The sequence below is a fragment of the Stegodyphus dumicola genome, chromosome 12, assembly GCF_044657685.1.
Source record: "Stegodyphus dumicola isolate Sdum_Otavi_A_Nest chromosome 12, ASM4465768v1".
NCBI lineage: Eukaryota > Metazoa > Arthropoda > Arachnida > Araneae > Eresidae > Stegodyphus > Stegodyphus dumicola.
The window spans coordinates 97,921,293-97,941,138 of record NC_140779.1 but is presented as its reverse complement, the minus strand read 5'-3'; the positions used below and the strand labels follow the sequence as shown (position 1 = coordinate 97,941,138).

General features: G+C 32.8%; 1 protein-coding gene across 1 annotated transcript in view; it reads left to right on the top strand.

Annotated features, from left to right (window-relative positions):
* Nucleotides 1-221: 221 nt before the first annotated feature.
* Nucleotides 222-19,846, top strand: part of LOC118196398 (uncharacterized) — a 215,260-nt gene continuing 195,635 nt past the window's right edge. The window contains exon 1 of the mRNA XM_035367847.2: nt 222-556. Within this exon, the coding sequence (XP_035223738.1) occupies nt 472-556 (85 nt within the window). The 5' untranslated portion in view covers nt 222-471. The remainder of the gene's footprint in view (nt 557-19,846) is intronic.

The window sequence follows — 19,846 nt, the reverse complement described above, 5'->3', positions numbered from 1 at the left end:
ATAATTGACAGTACACTGTACAGTAAATGAACGAACATCCTTTATTGTCAAATTGAAAAGCAGCAACATCCTTTCAAATAATCATCCAGTTCCGGGAGAAACACGCGGGCGCTCGGAGTTTGGCGACCGATTCGTTCCCAGAAAAGAATTTGGCACACTTTTTTTTTTACTGCCACTCTGTCGCCAAGAAGATCAGACTCAAGCGATCACGGCAAACCTGCTGTTCCCTGATCGAGCAGTGTGGTTCTCGCTGAGCCGACTGTATAACAAGTGAAACAACAGGTCGAATGGGCCGTGGTGCATTCCTTCCATGGACATCTAGCCACAAGATTCCTTTTAACTGGATTTGTGTGTGATCAGAACTGTTTCAAAAGTGTGGATAAATACACTGGATACCTTAGGATAACTCGCGACAGCATCATCCATGTGATCGAAGGCAGAGTTTAGGATTTTTTTGCTTTTTCGAGGAGAATGCCGCCGCGGTGTCATCATCTGGGCTGGTTGTTAGGCTTGACCGTCTTGGCGGCTACGGTCTTAAAGCCTGCCTCTCCTCAAGGTAAGGAAGTCCTTTTTACGGGCGGGTTTTTAAACATGTAGGAGCAGGGCAGCCAAAATAAACTGAAATATTTTAGTTTACAATCGAGGTATTAGATTAAGTAGAACAGTTGTTTAATAGCATTTCTACTCTAATAGCAGTACCATACAGTGAAAAATATGTTTTAAAATAAAATTGACAGTTCATTTATCGAAGCTATTCTGTGATTTAATATTAAATCAATAATATTACGCCTGATGCGTTGCCTGTTTTGTCTGTAATAATATTGAGCTACGTATTTTTAACATGATTAATTGTGAAAGTAATGCATGCTTGTTACTATAAATTAAATTTAGGAAGTATTTTAAAATGAGTTTAGTATAAGTAGTACAATTCTTACCTCTTTCCCCTAAAAAAAAGGGCCTTAAAACTAATATACTTGTACACAATAAATAGTTCTAAAATTGGTTTCCAGAATGGAATGTTGATTATTGTGCACAATTTTAAAACTTTTTCTTTATTGACTACAGTTTATTTAAGGGATTATTAATACCGTCCAATTCCTGCGATAATTGTTATTTACAGCTAAATATGAGAATTCGCATTAGAAGTAATTCTATATAATGATTGTTAACTGTCTAGTCGTAGCCTACCAGTAAATAAGTGATGCCATTTAATTAGGCTGTATTTGTGTTTTTCTTTTTTTTATAGCTAATGTGTAACGTAAACATTGATTGTTTTCCCTCAGAAACCCTCCACGAAGGTATCTACTCTTTGGCAGATAATCATCATCAATTAGGCCATGTTTACATGTTAAAAAAAAAAAAAAAAAAAAACACCTCCATTTAATCTTAAATCGTACAGGGTATCATTTGTCATAGTTTAGTTTCACAAAGTTTGTAATAGTGTGTGCATTTTCGAAGGATATAGTTGAATTAATAAAGTTACTTAAGTGTGAGAGGTGTTGCTTAATAAGGCATCGACAATACCACATGCACACGAGAAAATATACAAAAAATATTTATTTTTTAATACTTCGTTTTTTGAAGTTATTAGGAATAGTTATGCATGAAGATGACATCCAAACAGTAGTCTTAAAAATTACCTTTGTATTAAAAAGTTACTAATTATTCAGGTTTCAGATTTGTGACTAGAAAAAGGACACAATGTCTGTAATATAAATGAAAATAATATAGGCTTAGAGAATAAATGCTGTTTGCATACGGAGTTTATAAATTCATAGAAACAGTACGTGGAAACATTTTATTCTGTTTGCGGGATACTTTTGATTGAATCATATCTTTTTCTTCATTCTTTCAAGGCTCTGAAGATAACATGCGATCAAAGTACTTTATTTTTTTTTTTAATAAAATTACTCTGCAACGTAAGGAGTTTTTCGAAGATATTTTAAATACAAATGTCTAGTCAGTGGATTAATTCTTGTGCTTTCTTTTGCGGAAACTAAGGAACACATGAATATGTTTATAAAATGAAAAAATTCGGGATCGAAATTTTGGATATTAATCTAATACAGCTCTTTTCAAAAAAGTTACAAAACATAACATTTATATAATTATTACTTTGAAAGACATCATAAATTTCATTCTACTAATAATGCTTTTATAAATCAAAAGAACGTTAGTCTCAAAACGAGATTTTGCTCACTATAAACGGCTGTATCACTTTTCAGATAGTTGCCCGCAAATATTGTCGCCCTGTCTTATATTTAAAGAAATTAAATATTAGAGAATTTGCATGAATGTGTGCATGTTTTTCGCACTGTGGAAAAAAAAAAAAAAAAAAAAAAAAAAAAAGGAAAGATACCTAGTGCCATCAAATTTTGTATAATGCAGTCTTTCACCCGAATATCACAACTGGACGGCCGAATTTTGAATTTCGAAATTGTGTTTTTCATATTTTGTAAACTCTTTACGAATTTTGGATTAACAAACTCAATGGTTTCAAAGCGAGCAATGCCAACACTGTATAGGGAAAAGAAAAATTATCTCCAGCGCGCGAGACTGTCTATCGGAAATTCTAAAGATAGGCTGTTACTGCATGGTTGGTTTTCATATTTTCGTAACGTGAATACAAACCAGCTTCTCTTAGAAAGATCTTCAGAAGGCACCTCTGCTCTTAAAAAACTGTTCCCAACTTTCTCATGTCCCAAATCCTTACAAAATTTTTAATATGTTCTCGCAGCTTTTGAAGCAATATCTAAAGGATTGGAAGTTGTATAATCAAATTGTGTAACAAAATTGCTATTATATAACAACTGTATATTGTTTTATAACAAAAATGAAGCATGGGAATAAGAAAATATTACAAAAATTAGCATTTGCACAAATCTTTCAAAAAAATTAAAGAGTTTTCCAAATCCCGGCGTTTAGTTGCTGATAGTAATTGACATTTCTGCTTGTGCAACCAAGCGATTTCTGAATTTTGTTAGACAAAAAGGCAGTAAACCCAGACTCGCATGTCATCGCAAATGGGATGAGCACAAAGTGTTGCTTTCAGACTGCATTTTAAGAACACGATTTATGCGCAACTCCAAAAAGGTTCTCCATCAGTTCTTCGTCATCCAAGATACTATCCAAATTGAAAGCGTATGGTTTTATAATCCGGGCTTCCGAATTTTCCGTAAATGGCCGAAAATATTTCCGAATGATTCACAGTTTCTTCACATACTTCGTATACACGTCTCATTCTGCCGGTAACAATTTGGGAACCCTGTTATAAGCAAATAGTCCGTGTGTGCTTTACCATATTCTAGTAATCTTAAATTTTAATTGACGAGAACCAAACTAGTGATGAATTATTATTATTGCGTTATCTGTTAGACTCAGTCTGATTTAGAAACTGCTGCTCCGGTGAATGAATCATCAGTGATTCTAAATTAAATTATGATTTACCACTTGTTTAGTTATTATGAGCTTAATCACTGTTAACAGCAAAGGGTGAAAAATTAATGATACAGTCATAATTAATAATACTGCGTATTTTTTATTTTAAATAAAGTGAAAATATTTTATATGTGGTTAAAACGCTCGTATGCACTAATTTAATGATTTATATCTTTGGTATAGTGGAAATTCATTCTGATACTCTAGAACATCGCTTCTTAAACCTTTTTCATTCTGACCCGTTTTCATCATCGAAATTTTTTTTTGTGACCTTAAATATAGAATAAAGATATAAAAATAAATATTTTCCGATAAATAATTTATTTCTTTGGTAAACATGCGAAAAGTAAGAGTCATAGGATATGTTTCAGGTATACAAAAATTAACTAAAGAAAATCATGTTTTAATTATACGTACGTTTGTTGTTTTTTGTTGCATAACAATTTAAATCTTGGTGCAGTATTTAACACTGCTGGACGTAAAAAGCCTTCAATTCTTTTCAGCTTTGAACGACATTTGGATTTAATCAACATTAACCCTATGCGGTCTGAACACAGTGTGTCCGGTCTGAACACTTAAAATTTCCTTCTGTACGCACAGAAAAATTGAATGGAAAAGGTTTTTTAGGTTATTATAGGTTACTCTGAACCTTCTTTATTTATAGTAGATGGCAGCTCAACACAAACAGTCCATATATTTTAGTCATGTTTAGTTTCTTAAGACCCTCATTTTTCAAAGAAATCTTCCAGATTTTTTTACGGTATAAAAGGAATTGTTTGAAAAGAAATTTCTAGGTAATTTTTTTGGCTGTATGCTAGTCTCCTTATTCTATATTAGTTTTAAATTTTTACCTTGAAATCTTGCCTAAAATGAAACGGCGAACCCTAGGTGTGCCCAGACAGGGCTCACCGATAATCTAGGACAACTGAGAGTCTGTATTCTTTCATTCTCCGCATCTCATCGGTCAGTTCATTGACAACAATGCTCGTTTCAGCACTCTTTTCGAAGCTCTGTTCAATCAGTGTGCCCACTTTGGGCATACCCACAGAATTAAAACGATCGATAAACGAACGATTAAACTTCACAAAATTTTACTTGTGTACTCCTCTAAGCCTAATTAAACTGCCTACCTTTTTTTTTAATCAAAACTCCGACTTTAAAAGGTAGCATGCCGGAAAGGGTTAAAGCTGAAAAAGTCGTTACACGAGAATGTGGTGCTGAATGGTAGACAGCGAATGTCAAAAATTGTGGGAATTCCAGTTCTAGCTTCAATCTAGAATTCCGTCAAGGATTTTTGCTGAAACTCAGTTTTGAGCCACTCGATAGTTTGATAAATTCCATTTGGACTTCATATGACAGATGATAAATCACATTAATGTCAGCTAATGTAATTTCATTAAATGTCTCCTTAATGTAATTTCTTTAAATTCAGGTATGTATCTAAAGGAAATTTTCGCGACCCCGACATTTCATTCTGCAACCCACAGATGAACCCTTGACAAGTTTCTCATAGTCACAATTTTCGAAATTTCTCTTTGGACAATGTATATAATTTTTAAATAACAGACAAAATACCTATTCCCTTGTTCAGAGTTTCACGACAAAGTATTCATTCCCAACCATAGGCACTTGGAATTTTTTCTTGGGAATAAAAGTTACTGTTTTTCATTGAGGCTGCTATAAGCAAGCAAAAATGCGTGACCTGCATAGTTTGTTTTTGTTTTACACATCTGGTTGATTATGAACGGAAAAAGCGCACGTGCATTGTCACCTGATCGCTTTTTCGGGGAGGGAGGGACGAAAAGAAACGGGGGCTGACAAGGTCGGTTCCTAGCACGTGCAGTAAGGACGTTTTACATCCTGCGGATATCAACAGGTTCTTTTTTCTGTTCAGCTGTCATGGATGTGCTTTAACAGTGTGCTCCTGAATTTCTTTTCAAACTTAGAAAAGGAAATAAATCGGGGGTGGAAGGAAATTGAAAAAAAATAATAATAAAAAACAAGCCTTTTTTTTTTTATTTTTAGACATTTAACCTAAAATTAGAAAAATTATTTCAGTGAGTATGGTTTTTCTTTTGTAGGCAAACAATGTCTTCTTGGCTTAAACTTCTAAGACATTCTTGTATTAGGCAAATGTTCCTCGTGAGTTTTTCAGTAGTTTAGTAAACAAATGAAAATAAATTCTTCCTAAATTTATTTGGTATGCAATTTTAAATAAAAAATTCTACATGTACTGCAATTAAGCGGTTTATTTTATATAACTATAGTTGGATCCGGTATGCATTTCTTTATATAGTGATTGATCTCAAATTGGCGGCCCTCGGAAGTAAGTTTATGCTGCCTACAAATACGTTTCAGTTATGTATTTATACCAAATATTTCAAGATTTTAATTATTTGAAGTCCGAGTTAGCATTATTTTCATTGCCATTAACAGCGAACGTGAATAATGCATCAGAAAATTTATAAGTCGAGCTAATTAATTTACATTATGATACAAATCGTATTCAAAGATTTGAAGATGCAGATTTTATTAACTTTTATTCGTGCTTTTCGAAAAATAAATAAGCACAGTTATGCCATTTTGCACTAAGAATGATAACTTTGTTTAGGAAAACATTTATATGTGACCAGCTTTTTTCCGAAGTCGAGAATTAATAAGAAAAAAACTTGATTGATCAGTCAGCATCCACAATCCGCGACGAAGATAATTTCTAGAATTTTTCTCTCGTGCTCGGCCATAAAACAAACAAATTTTGTGTTTACATACACAAATTATAATTACTTACGTACAAACGTGTCTTTTAATTTACGTGGCGAAGAAAAATTTCAATAAATAAGAGATAACGACTAGTTTGCCATTTTTTATTCCCTAATTTTGCTCCACTTGAAAATGTTCATAATTTGTTAACTTTTAGTTTAAATTAAAATAAGCTATTAGAATTAAGCATATTAGAAATTATTAGGAATATTGGAATAATTAAAAATAAATGTCAGTCTGAAATATTAGCATATGCAGCTGTCAGTGTGTTTCAATTACTAAGTGTGTAGGTTTTCTCACTTTTATCTTGTTAAATGTAATGTAAACTACTAAGCGAATAATCACTTAAGTCCGAGAACAATATAAGCTCAAGAAGGGTTAATTACCTTTTATTTGCTGAAAATAAAGATTTCACAGTTGCTCCTTTCTCAGGGCGTAGAGAAAGAGTTTAAGCATCCACTAGGCTTAAATGTAAGAAATAAGAACTAACTAATGACTAACTAAAGAGATTTAGCCGAAGGTAACACAATTCTAAACTAGTGGGCCCGTAATATTAACTGAGCCATCGATGCTATCAAAAGGCACGTAATACGGCCGAGCGTGGTAACAGAGAGAGTAGCCAAAAGGCAAACGAGCGCTATTCAGGAATCCTAACTCTCTGTCGAAGTCAGTGGAACTTTTGACATAAATATTACTCTACTTCTCATTTGCATTTAATGCGATTCTAAAAACTCATTCGGGTAAGGAATTGTGAGTTGAAGGTAGAAGAGATAGGAACATGACATTAAACTTAACTGTTATAAAATTAAAATATACAAGTACAACCAACAAAAATGTCTCAGTTTGAGACCACTGTGCTAAATCAGATGCATTTTCAATGACAAGGTGATGTCGCACGTTTAGAAATATTTTTAAACGTAGACAACAATGCAAGGCACAAGTTTTGAACTTAACGGGAGCCCAATAAATCTCAGACACAATCGAATGAGGCTAAAGAAAAGATGGAAGAAGCTGCCCAAGAAGATAGTTACCGGATATTTTCATGGAAAAGGAACGTAGCAAATCACTGCCCGGTTCCTGAAATATTTGATAGTATGATGCTAAAAAAAGAATTAAGCATTAAAATGGCATTAAAGCTGTAAGAGTAAGAAATATTTAATATATATATATATATTCATATTATATATAGCAGTGGTCTCAAACTCAAATTGCATGCGGGCTTGAATGCATGATCTGAAATTGTTGACTAGTCAGTCTTTTTTATAACAAAATGAGAATATTTATTGCTAAATATATATATTTTAAATACATTTTACATTTTGCTTGCTAAATTTTTATCAAAACATACATAAACAACAATGATAGTATCGCAAAAGAAAAAAAAAAAAAAAAACTTTAGTATAATTGAAAATTAAAATAATACAAGTTTTCCAGAGAAAATTTTCCAAATGCGACAAAACATGAGACTAAATAATACCAGTTTAGTTTCTTTAAAATTTATTTTATCTTCGACGAATAAATAAATATATATATATATAATAAATATATGTATAACTTCTTTATTGCTTTCGTAACTTGACTTTTGACGCGTTTCAATTCCGATAAAGTTTGTAGCCTTCCAGAGACATTACTAGAAGTTATCTTCTGCACGGTTTGTAGATGTTGAGATCAGTTGAGGTTTTTCTTACTAATTTTGAGTTGCGAAAAGATAACTGTTGACATATGCGGTTATCTTCTTAAGTGATTCAATCGAAGATTTTTCGCAGGCTTTCGTGCAATGGTATACTGAATTACAAATGACGGGAACGGTATGTATGTGGGGAAAGTGATTGAGGGAGTAAATCTGCAAAATGGTTTGGTTGTATTCTACGTAGCTGTGCACAAGAATGTTATTCTAAGGCTTTAAGAAAAGGGAAACATAATTTTGGTTACGAATGTACATTCGACCCGACTAAATTCACAGAATAAGGAGTCAGTAGTTTTCTTTTTCTGTAGTCATTTGAAGCCTTGATTTTGAAGTGACCATCGAAGGCTTTTGTAAATCGCATTTGCTTTAGCTGAAATGCAGTTGATCTAGTATTCCTTTGATCTAGTAAATATGGCTCCTGCCAAACGAAACAAACATTGTGCTGGTTTCAAATCCTAATTCATTCAGTTTGAGAAAGAAAATGGAAATCGTGCGTCAGCAAGGATGTTTGATATTGGTAAAAGCTCCTTACGTAAGTGGAAGAAAAATGGTATCACAATAATTAATATGTCAAAGAATGAATATGATTTTCGGAAAGGAGTCATGAAATGGCCTATCCTAAAAGAAAGTCTTGCCAACTGGATCTTAGAAAATCACCAAAATTATTAGTAACAGCATTTAGGTACACGTAGAAATCAATTTTTTTTATGCTCATCTTTTCCTTATTAGTAAACCTATTATTTTTATATAGCGGATAACTCGGATACGTAAATTTAGATCTCATATTTTTTGTATTAAAAATGCGCGTTATACGCCGTAATATACAGTAATATAATGTCGGACTTTAAATAACTATACCTTGCATCACCATAAGTCCATAATAAGTCCTTGCGTCACCATATTTGCAGCAAATATATAGCTGAAATATTTTAGCCAGTTTGAACCTACTGATATATAATTATACTTTATTGATTTATAAAATGTTAATCGTATTAGGTATCTTTGCGTTTACACAATAGGTCTGCTTAAACATTGGATAGGGAATATATTATAAAAAATACAGATAAAATATTTTTAGTTTATAAAGTGAAATTTTTTTTTTACAGTTTTAATATAACCTCAGTAAAGTCCACATGTTGTGAAGAACGAAGCTGAAAGGGATTATAAATTTGATGTATCGTACACGCGTATTGTATTTTTATTTTAAGGGCTTGATGGACCGAAGCTTCGCACATCAATACGTATTGCAATAAACTGCACGTAAAGTCAGTTTTTATTTTATATCAAAACAGTGCATACGCTTTGCAGATTCCTAAAAGATTCTCATCGCTAAGAAAAACATTTTCTATTTACGTACCATTGTTTTGCATCCCACTGAAGTTATATATTATGTTTATTATTCTGTTCTTAATGAGGCTTTAAATTAAAACAAACTGAACTGAACACATTCTCGTAGGAAGAAAAAAGTATTTCTCAAAAAACGTTCTTCCAAATAATCTATTCCGCAATGACTCGGAAAATAACTGCCGAATATTTTTTAAGGCAGCCCTCCAAACATTTTCTTCATTTTTTTTATGATGTTCTTTCCCGCTGGGCTCAGTCTACAGGTGCTTTCCCCCCGACGCAGCCGCTCAGCCTGTTTGACAAGCGACCGAGCACATAAAGCGTAAAATTATATCTTGCAGAGTCGAAATTGCAGGGCCACCTTCTCTCCTACCCCTTTTAGCAAAGTTAACTGTACCGGCGCGCTATATCCCGCGCTTGCCCAAGCGTGATACCAAGCTATGAGCGCATACATCAAAAGTTTCCATGGTCTCTCCTCTATCGTATACGTAGTTACAACTTTTCGTAACAATTGATCGGACTCTCAGACTGGAAGTTTAAAATAATTTTTTTAAGGCTTTCAAGCAGCCATTGACATGTATTTTTACAGAACTTGATACAAGGTTTTGCTAAGTAGACCTTTCAGACTGTAAGAGTATAGCACTCGCCAATTTATTTATTTATTTATTTTTTTTAGCATTCATTCTAGTTAAAAGAAAATATAAGCGTCTTTGATCCATCACTTGTTGAAGAAAGCCTAGTTGATTTTAAGAGAACCATGTTTATTCCATGGCCAAACGATATCAGTTGAAAGAAAGAATGATTTTGTAGTAGACAGTTATGCTGCGGATAATAACCCAAAACATGTATTCATATTCTACAGCATTGCTTTAAATTATAGAAATATACTAGATCAGGCCTCGACAACTATCATCCGTTGACCCATTCCGAGTGGCCCATATCATAATTTCAAGTGACTCACTTGATTTTATATTACGCGAAAAGGGGCGTTTTCTTTTTCATTTACACATACGTACACGTTTCGAGAGCATTTGGGCTCATGTCCCTTTGGACTAAAGTATTTAAAAACAGCATATCTTTAGAATTTCCGACAGACAGTCTCACGCGTTTGGAGATAAAAATGTTCCCCTCCCCGTAGTTCCCCCCCTTTTTATCCATCCCTCGCTTTGAAATCTTTGAGTTTGTTAATCAAAAATTCATTAAAGTTTTAGAAAATACGAAATAGACAATAAATTAAATGTTATGGTTATATAACATTATAACAGAAAGGTTATGGTTTTTATTTATTTTCTTTTTTTTTTTTTTTTTATGCATTCAAGTGCTCGTGTTTCTGTGCTTATGTTTTATAATTTATTTTTAGCCGAAAGGGGTGTTAGCCCAGAAGAGCTACTAGTCTCGAAACGGCATTTTGCATCGAATCACTAAAAGCGTTATATCACTTTTCAAACTGCTACCATCAAATATTATCGCCCTGTATTAAAGATATTAAATAATGAAGATGTATGTTTCTAATTCCAAATTCGTGTTTTCGGGTTCTCGTAGTCGGGTGGAGACTACATTATCCAAAATTTGATGGCTCTAGGTACCGTTGTTTTTTCACAATGCGAGAAACATACATCTTCATTATTTAATATCTTTAATACAGGGCGATAATATTTGATGGTAGCAGTTTGAAAAGTGATATAACGCTTTTAGTGATTCCATGCAAAATGCCGTTTCGAGACTAGTAGCTCTTCTGGGCTAACACCCCTTTCGGCTAAAAATAAATTATAAAACATAAGCACAGAAACAAGCACTTAAATGCATTAAAAAAAAAAAAATTAAAAAAAAAAAATAAAAACCATAACATTTCTGTCTGATTACAATGTTTTAGTAAGGAACATGCATTTTTATTTAAAAAAATAAATAAAAAATGTAACATAATTTCAAGAATAAATTGGCAAATTTGGCAAAGCCTCTCCGTAATCCATAATTCCAAAAAACTGGCTTTGCCCTTTTGTCCACATTTGGTTCAGGTTACAGTGAGCATATATTTTCACACATGACATTTATTTTGTGTAAAAATAGGAGCAGTTTAACTACCGTAAATTCAGATGCGTGTATTCGTCTTATGACGACTAACTATAAGCCAGATTTAATTAAATTGAAATCACAAGTTCAGCATGAGGGGAATCGTTGATATTGAAGACAAAAATGAAGTTCATTTAGCTATAGTTAATTCTTATGAAAATAATAATATAATTTGAATTTGAATTTTTATGTTTAAAGCGTGTTGTAATTATTTTCTCAATAAAATTTATCTATTCATCAAGAAAGACTGTTCTAAAATGAAAATACCGCTTAACTGAAACACATTTTTTTTGCATTCACACATATTGTTTGATTTTGGCCCGCAGCCAAAAAGGTTGTCGTCGACTATACTAGATTGTGAATTTTAAAGGTAGGTAATAAATATTGAGGATATCGTGGATGTAATTTGCTAGGCATAAAGTCCTTGTTTTCTGAACCATCCTCAGCTTTTTCATCAAAGAAGTAAACATTAATGTATGAGCAGATCAGAAACGGCATTTTATCAAACTGTGTTTGCATTTCTTGTAAAAAGCATTGTATTCTTGTAAAAGCATTGCATTGTATTGTTACTGTTTCATTGATTTTTTTCCCCCTAAGTCATAAGTATAAATTAGTAAGTAAGCTTATAGTAAAGCAGCATTTTAGATTGCTCAGATTTTCTATTAAAAAAAATGAATTGCATAGCAAATTTAACTCATAAAGGAAAACTTTTCATGGTTGCCCACATTATTGTATTGACAATTTTGTTGCTGCTTTCTGCTGAAGTGTGTTCATTCAGGTTTGGCATCAGACAGAGAAGGCACCACTGAATGCTGTTAGGACGCGTCAGAAAATGTGCTTCGTATCGAGAAATACAAATGAGCGTATGAGCGTGAACTTCTTTATTTGTAGTCAATATAGGGATATACATTCTGCATACTTCAGTCTTTTAAAATTTTCGGATAATGAGAGTTTGGAGTCAATAGAAACCATTGTGACGCAGAAGTGTCCGGAATGTGCTCCCGATCCTTCAGTCTTAATTCATCCACCCTTTTTGATAAGCATTTATCTCTTGAATCCCTTGTAATCGGCTAAAATGCTAACAAAATGAACGAAGATAAAAGGAAAAAAAAAAAAGACCTGAATAATCATTCATAACTCTTTTGTTGCCGGTGCAGCTAACCACCCATTGGTTGGTCCGTGTCTCTTGGATTTACGCCAATCTCCGCTGTTGACAGCTGGGGAATTTGATTAGGTTCTTTTCGTTGCTGTGATAGCTGAACCTCTCATTGTTATAAGAGAAGCGTTCGCCTAAGACAATGAGGTGCTTTGAACCTATGCACAAATAAGTCTTACATTTATTGAAGTAGAGCAGAAATGCTATTATTATAAGCTAGGGTTGCTAGAAATATAGGTGTTTGGCATTTAATAACGCAGTAAGCCCTTGTGTACGCGGGAGGGGGGGATTGCGTCATTAACACATCGTGAGTACGGCAAAAGAGCGTTCCGCAGAATTAACTTTTAAGGAAAAAATGTGTTAGATGTAATTCATATTAAGAAATGTATAATTTAAACAAACCTAAATATTGTTATTTTTAAAAGGAAGGGCAAAGCAAATGTTAATTGAAAGCAATTTTATGACTGCTTAGTACGTACGTGACGCAACGTTTTTTTTACTGATAAAATGTGCTTGGGACAATGACTGAGTCAACTGTTTTAAGAAGTTTTGCTGTAAAGAGTGCAGTTTTTCAATGCCTATCATGAAGTGTCCTCTTCCTTTTTCATTTGGATCAATCTTCATTGCAAAAATCAGACAATCGTCTACTGTAATGAAGTGATGTCTTTAGGGAAGGACTGTCTAAGGGAAATTCTCGCATGTATTCATGTTAACACATTAAAAGAAAAAAAAAAAAGAAAAAAAAAAAAGAAAAAAAAAAGAAAAAAAAAAAATGAAACCGCTTATGCAACCAGTCCGTTTGTGGGATTTGAAATTGGATCGAATCAAAAAAGCGCTCAACGATATTATTTGCATGGGCACTGGTAGGATTGTTTTCTTTTTAATTATTCTGCCTGATAAGGGATAATTAATTATTATTTTAATGTATAAATTCGAAGAAAGTAGTAAGCACAAATTAGTTTCATAATTTCTTTTATGCAACATTATCAAGGATTTAATAAAAAGTACACATACATTTGCAGGAATTCACTATGCACAAATAAGGGGTATCATCATTCAATAAAGACTTTAAATGCGTTATATTTGATGAAAATGTACGTACGCCATAAAGTACTTAATCGTATCAACACAGCTCTTTGTTATAATGCTGAGAAAATTGACAGAAAAGGGGGGAGGAGAGAGGCTTCAGTGTGTCTTCCCTTCATCACGAGCAAATTATTTTTTAAAATATTTTTTTCCTTTTGAAAGGGAAACCATGATTTGTCTTTTATTATGGTAAGAATAAACAAATTCCCATTAGAATTTCTAAAATTTCTATTTATATTTCTTGTAAATATGATTTTCTCCTAAAAATTATCATATTTCGCAGTTGCGAGGAGATGAAGTAGAATCTGAACTACAAAGTCTAATGTATACTAGAAAATAGCGGAACAGTGGCCAAATGTATACAAAGGTTGAATACTGGAGGTTTGACCTTAGTCCCGAGTAAAAAGGCTGCACTGACGTTTTTGTTTTTTCGCATGTGTAACGGAAATATGAGACAATTTCATCGGAAAAAAACCCCATGATGGCACTGTTTCTGAATTACAAAGGTTCTAAATGTCATTGAGGATTTCAATGTTATCCCTTTCTACAGCGGCAAAGCTATAATACAGATAACAAGCACTGTACTTATAATTTAAATATCCATCCTCACTTTACAGCCAGATTTTATATGGATATTAATGCCTTATTCATTAAGTGCAATGTTAAAGTTTGTATCAATACTTTACGAATAGTAATGTAAAAAATTAAAAAATATATCCAGGTGTTCGATATGGAAAGCTAATTTAATTCGCCATCTTTCGCTTATTCACGAAAGATAATATTTGAGAAGAGTTAAGTAAATAAAAGTATTACTTCAAAGAAAAAGCAAAGTATACTTATATTTTTGCTTTATTTTCCTCTAATATTGAATACGTAGCTGCATTCTTTCTGGAATACTTTTAGTTCCTCTTGTTTGTATTCTTAAATTCGTTTCCCGCGGTTTCCTCCTAATTAATTCTCTCAACCGAAGAATTTAACTGAGAAGTATTAAATGGCCTTAAGGTGTCAGAAATATGAATTGTCCTTGACATACCCGAACGCTTAGTGTAGAATTATGCATGTTTTCAACCTTGGTTTTGCTTTCGTCTGCTAATCAATTATCATTCTCCCCCCGTCCTTTTTAACGATGTTCTGTAATGAGGGCTAGACTTTCATGCAGGGATCATACGCTTTACGATATGGCTACCACATCTACGCGTCAAATGAAACGGAATGAATGCACTTGAATTCTGCATGGTTGTCAATGTGTTATTGTTTTATAAGGTTTGTTAGCTGTTTTCAATTTAGCTTATTAGAGCATAGAAGAATAGTTTTGTCATTCGACATCTGAATGGACGAAAACTGGGTAGCAGTATATACCTTAAAAGTATACCCATTTAGGAAAGCAGAGAGAGCACAGGCTAAGAATTTATATTGTTATCCCTTTCTCTTTGCCAAGATTAACTAATTAGAGTAGACCACAAATTGATCTTGAAGTGATCTACTCTGTTTAGTTAATCTTGGCAAAGAGAAAGAGAACGCCTGTCGTTAGCCAAGGCTCTAGGCCGTTTACAGATGAAAGTTCCGACTTTCAACTTTACCTGTATCAAATCTATCGACTTTCAACTGCCTAACTCTATCCCTTTTAGATCAAGACACCGTGTGAGAAGGAATCTAAAGATCTAGTACCATTCTTTCCCTAAAACCAGCCTGTCATCTGGCTTTTCGTTCAGTCTCTTGGGTGAACGGTATTTTCAATATTTCCATGCCGCAAAGGGCATTTACGAATACCTTTGTCTACTACCAGGGACACAAATCATGTCACAAATTAAGTGATTAAATAAACCAAGTAATGATTGAAAATGTTATTTTTGATATGAATAGCTATTTTTGTTATCATTTTGAAATTCCAGGCATGCCTTTTTGGGATTTAAATTCCTAATTCTATCATATAAACTTTGTAATTTTTTTCTTTTCTGTTGTCTTTGCTGCCTTGGCGTATACTGATAAATAACCAAGTCAGGTATATTAACAGTTGGAATACCAGTTGACTTCAGTACGCTTTTTGTCGGTAATCCTAGCAACCTATTTTTCGTATCATCCTCATAATCAGATTCATTGAAGTGATTGCTGCATATTCGAGCATTCTTTGTGTTGACAGTATCTGCTCTTCGACACCTATGCAGCCATTCTTTTATTAATTGAACGTTTCTGTACGGAAATCGATGAATTATCACGTTCTTTTCTTTCGTTATACGTATTAATGCAGGTACCAACGGCATACGATACCATTTTTTCAATCGTTTCTCATTACGAGCACTTTCTAAGTACAAAATCCATTTAAAAGTATCCTCAATTAGAATTTTCAATTAAAAAAAAAATCGGATGTGTACACCACATGACTTCCTTGTACAAAATATTAAATTATACGCATTTTTTTCTTGCATTTCATTTAAACTTATTGCATTGAATTAAATCTACTTCGTCGATAGCACATAAACCACAATAGAATAAATGCACTCTTTAAAATTCACTATATTTGTTTACCATAGCGACACTTTGGCGCTAGGTTCACTTAACAGCATTATATTTCGCTCATATTATAATTCAGAATGCACAAAATTTATATCATTTGAAGTGACGAGGAGAATCGTTGCCACATGTTCTATTCAAATACTGTAATAAATTTAGAACGATGTATAAAAGAAATTAAGCAAACAAAACAAAAAAGAAACAGTTTTTCACAGACGATTGAGTATTTCTCATCCAATTAATTCAGGTCTCACTTCCCGACAAGGCAAAAATACATAAAAACTCAAAATATCTATATTAAAAATTACAAAGTAAATCTTAAACACTTATTTCCTCGAAAAAATTCCAGAAAGGATTAAGCATGATTTAATTCGCAATAATAAATGAAGGCGTTAGCTTTGTTGTTGAGAAGCTTACTCTCTCTAAATTGGCTATCTTTGTTGTTGCGAAGCTTACTATCTCTGAGATTGGCTACAAATCTACTATTCTGCTGTTTCAGATGTAAACAAAAATGTCCGCCATGTTATTTAAAAAATAGGCTTAGCCGCGCTTGAACAGCTTTTAAATTGTTGATAATTCTACAAATATTGCTTGCAGATTTCTTAAAGGCATAAAAACCTTAACCGGAAGATAAGAACAATATAATTCAATCATTTTTAAAGCAAAAAAATGCACCGGCCGATTGCAACCAAAATACGAGATGCACATCTACATGTTATAGCAGTCCTATATACAAAATTTCAACGTTCTGATGCTACTCGTTTTTGAGTTATGCGAGATACATACACACGTACGTACAGACACCACGAAAAATTCTCATCAGAATTCATTTTAAAACAGTTTTATAATTTTTTTGGAAGAAAAGAGTCTTTTATTCTGTCCTTACGTACAGATGTCACGCAAAAGCATCGTTAAATTGCATTCGATAGCTGTCAAAATGGATATTTTCGTTGAAATATGCTGCCTGAAGGTTTTCGCGATTACAATATTCCCTTTTGACTTCGTACAAGGTAGTAAAAAGTTAACGTTTGTTTAAAAGATAAGTTTAAATTGTAATTCAAATACAGCCCATTTTTTATAAGACGTTGCGAAGGAGAACTTAACATGTTTAATGGGACATGCAAGTGCATTTTTAACTTCTGTGAATATACATACATGTAGATTATCTTCCAAATAAGGATACTTATTTGTCTCTTTTTTAAACCGATTCTTTGAATAGGGGTTATAAAGAAAGATATATTCGAAACGGAAACTGCTTTACGAGTGGCTTGCCTGTTTTCTGCCAAATTTGACGCTATCAGTGCCGAGAGCTTGATAAAGTCTGGCTTTTAATCCCTCTCTGCGTAAACTATAGATAAAGTAAGGTTCAAAGTCCCAAGTGTACAATTTACTGTATCGTTGTCATTATTATTACGTATCTTGAGGAAATGAGTAACATTTTTCAAACGATATTCATTCTGGCTCAAGTTTCTGGTGATTTAAGACAGACGAGACTTATTTACTGAAAAAATATTTAATTCAACAGTAATTATATAAAACGACATCAATTAGAAATTTCCGTATGGTATCGCCGTGCTTCTAGACTGGTAGAAAGAGGAGAATTTTGTTCAAAACCAGAAAGCAATTCCTAACAAAATGGTGAAAAAACAGAAAATATGGTACCATTTTTTTGTAATTTCAACCTTAACTATAACTTCGCCTTTTCGGATATAAAGCTTTTGACCAGCAGTGCCTGCATTTTTATTTTCTGCCGTCGAATCTGCCAGTTAATATACTAGCATTAGCAATTTGCTAGCCGAGGTCAAATCGCGCCATCAAAGTTTCGAGCCAATTTAATTAGGCCAAATTTATGTAGTCTCTGGCAGCGACACTCTTAATTGTAAACTCGAATTTATGTTATTTTTAAATACTCTTAAGTCGCGGCCTTGGAGCATACGCACAAATTGTGCTTTCTGTTGAGTTCACGCCTAAATAAAAAGGTTACTTTATAGTCTGTTGTACTATTTCGTATGGAGCGATAATTCGCTTGTGAGTCTAAGGTCAATATCTAAGGACAAAGTTGGTGTCAGTCTAAGTTACTATTACAAAAACAGAATCCTTTAAATGCAGAGTTTGTGTGTATAGTTTTTTTCTTCTGTATACCGTTAACAATTTTGTTTTAAAAAGCTATCTTTATCACCTTAAGTCACCTTAAATAAGTCACCTTTTAGTTTAAATAAGTCACCTTTTTAAGGATATCTTTACTAAGTATACTAGTATATCTTTACTAGGTAAGGATGTAAAACTCTACTAGTATATCTCTTACTCTTTACTAGTATATCTTTACTAGGTAAGGATGTAAATGATATAAAGTAATTGTGGCGAATTTGGTTTTTCTTTTTGTATGGCTGAACTAAAAAAAAAAAAAAAAATACCTGAAAGATAATTTCTAATTTAGTAAATTTTAATTATTTTATTCCTTATATTCATTTTATAAGAATGTTTTCCTTATTTATTATACGATACAGCTGTGTATCAATAAACAGTTAATTATTAGTTTTGTTAGTAAATTTTCTTTCTTGTAATGAATAAAGTCTTAATTATGCTGGTATATGTTTGGCTATCGACCCCTTTCAAATTACATCGACCCCCTGTGTGTTTGTATAAGCCGCGTTTGGAATCCCTGCTCTGAAAGTAACATTTTACATTCAATACCTATTAAAATATTTGTGTGAAAAAATATCTTCGTCTTTAATACCCGGATATCCTAAAATAAAATATTGGATACTCTTCTTGCCAGGATCTAAGCCCATGCATTTGTAAATAAGAATATATATATATATATATATATATATATATATATATATAATATATCAAGCAAAGTCGTAATTATAATTTTTAAAAAACCAATTTTGGTCTAGAAAACATTTTGCGCAATATGCTGCAAAATAAGTAAAATATAAAAATTGTAGTAAGCTCGCCTAAAAGTTACCAAGAGCTGCTGCTTCAAAAGGTTCAACACGTTTTTAAAAAAATTAATACATATGAAAATCAAACCATTAGACATGTAAAACATTAAAAAAACAGAAACAGATAAAAAGTAAGCGGAAAATGGTAAATTAGCCCAATTCGACTTCCAAACTGGCTTTTCAAGGGAAATTTCATTTATTTGAACGTATGAAGCAAAGAGTATGAGAGTTCATAGATGTATCAATAAAAATGTTAATGTCGAAAAATAATTGTGGTTTTCCCTTATGTATAACACTGAATACGAGCAAGATTTCTTTAGAAAGTCCTCCTCGAAGACATCCTTCCTTTCAGTCTCTCGCTCTTTGTCAGAATTGATTAATCAAACAGTTCTTTTGAAAGTTATTTCATTACAAAAAGTGCATTGAATATTTCGTAGATTAACGTTTAGTGAATAAACCATTTCGCGACTTGTATGAAACAATCCTTACAATTTTCAGTTTATGTAAAATCACTGAGAGACGTATTTCGTGAAGAGTCGCGCTGACTGTTGTTATTGACAGTCAACAGTAACGACTGCTGTTTAATTTAGAGTTATTATAACTGTATTATTAAGACAGACTAACTAGATCGTAAAACAAAACGTATTATGTACTGCGGCAGTTAGTGTTTTTATAACTCAATTGGTGCAGTTAATCAATCTCCTTCCCTACATCCTTCCCCCCAAAAAATAATATGCCAACGGTCGATTTAAAATTTCCAAGAATGAATTAAGAACCTTACCATGTTTTTTTGCCCAAGTTACCGATCTTGATGGCAAATTTACTGTGGTGGTTTTTACCCAAGTT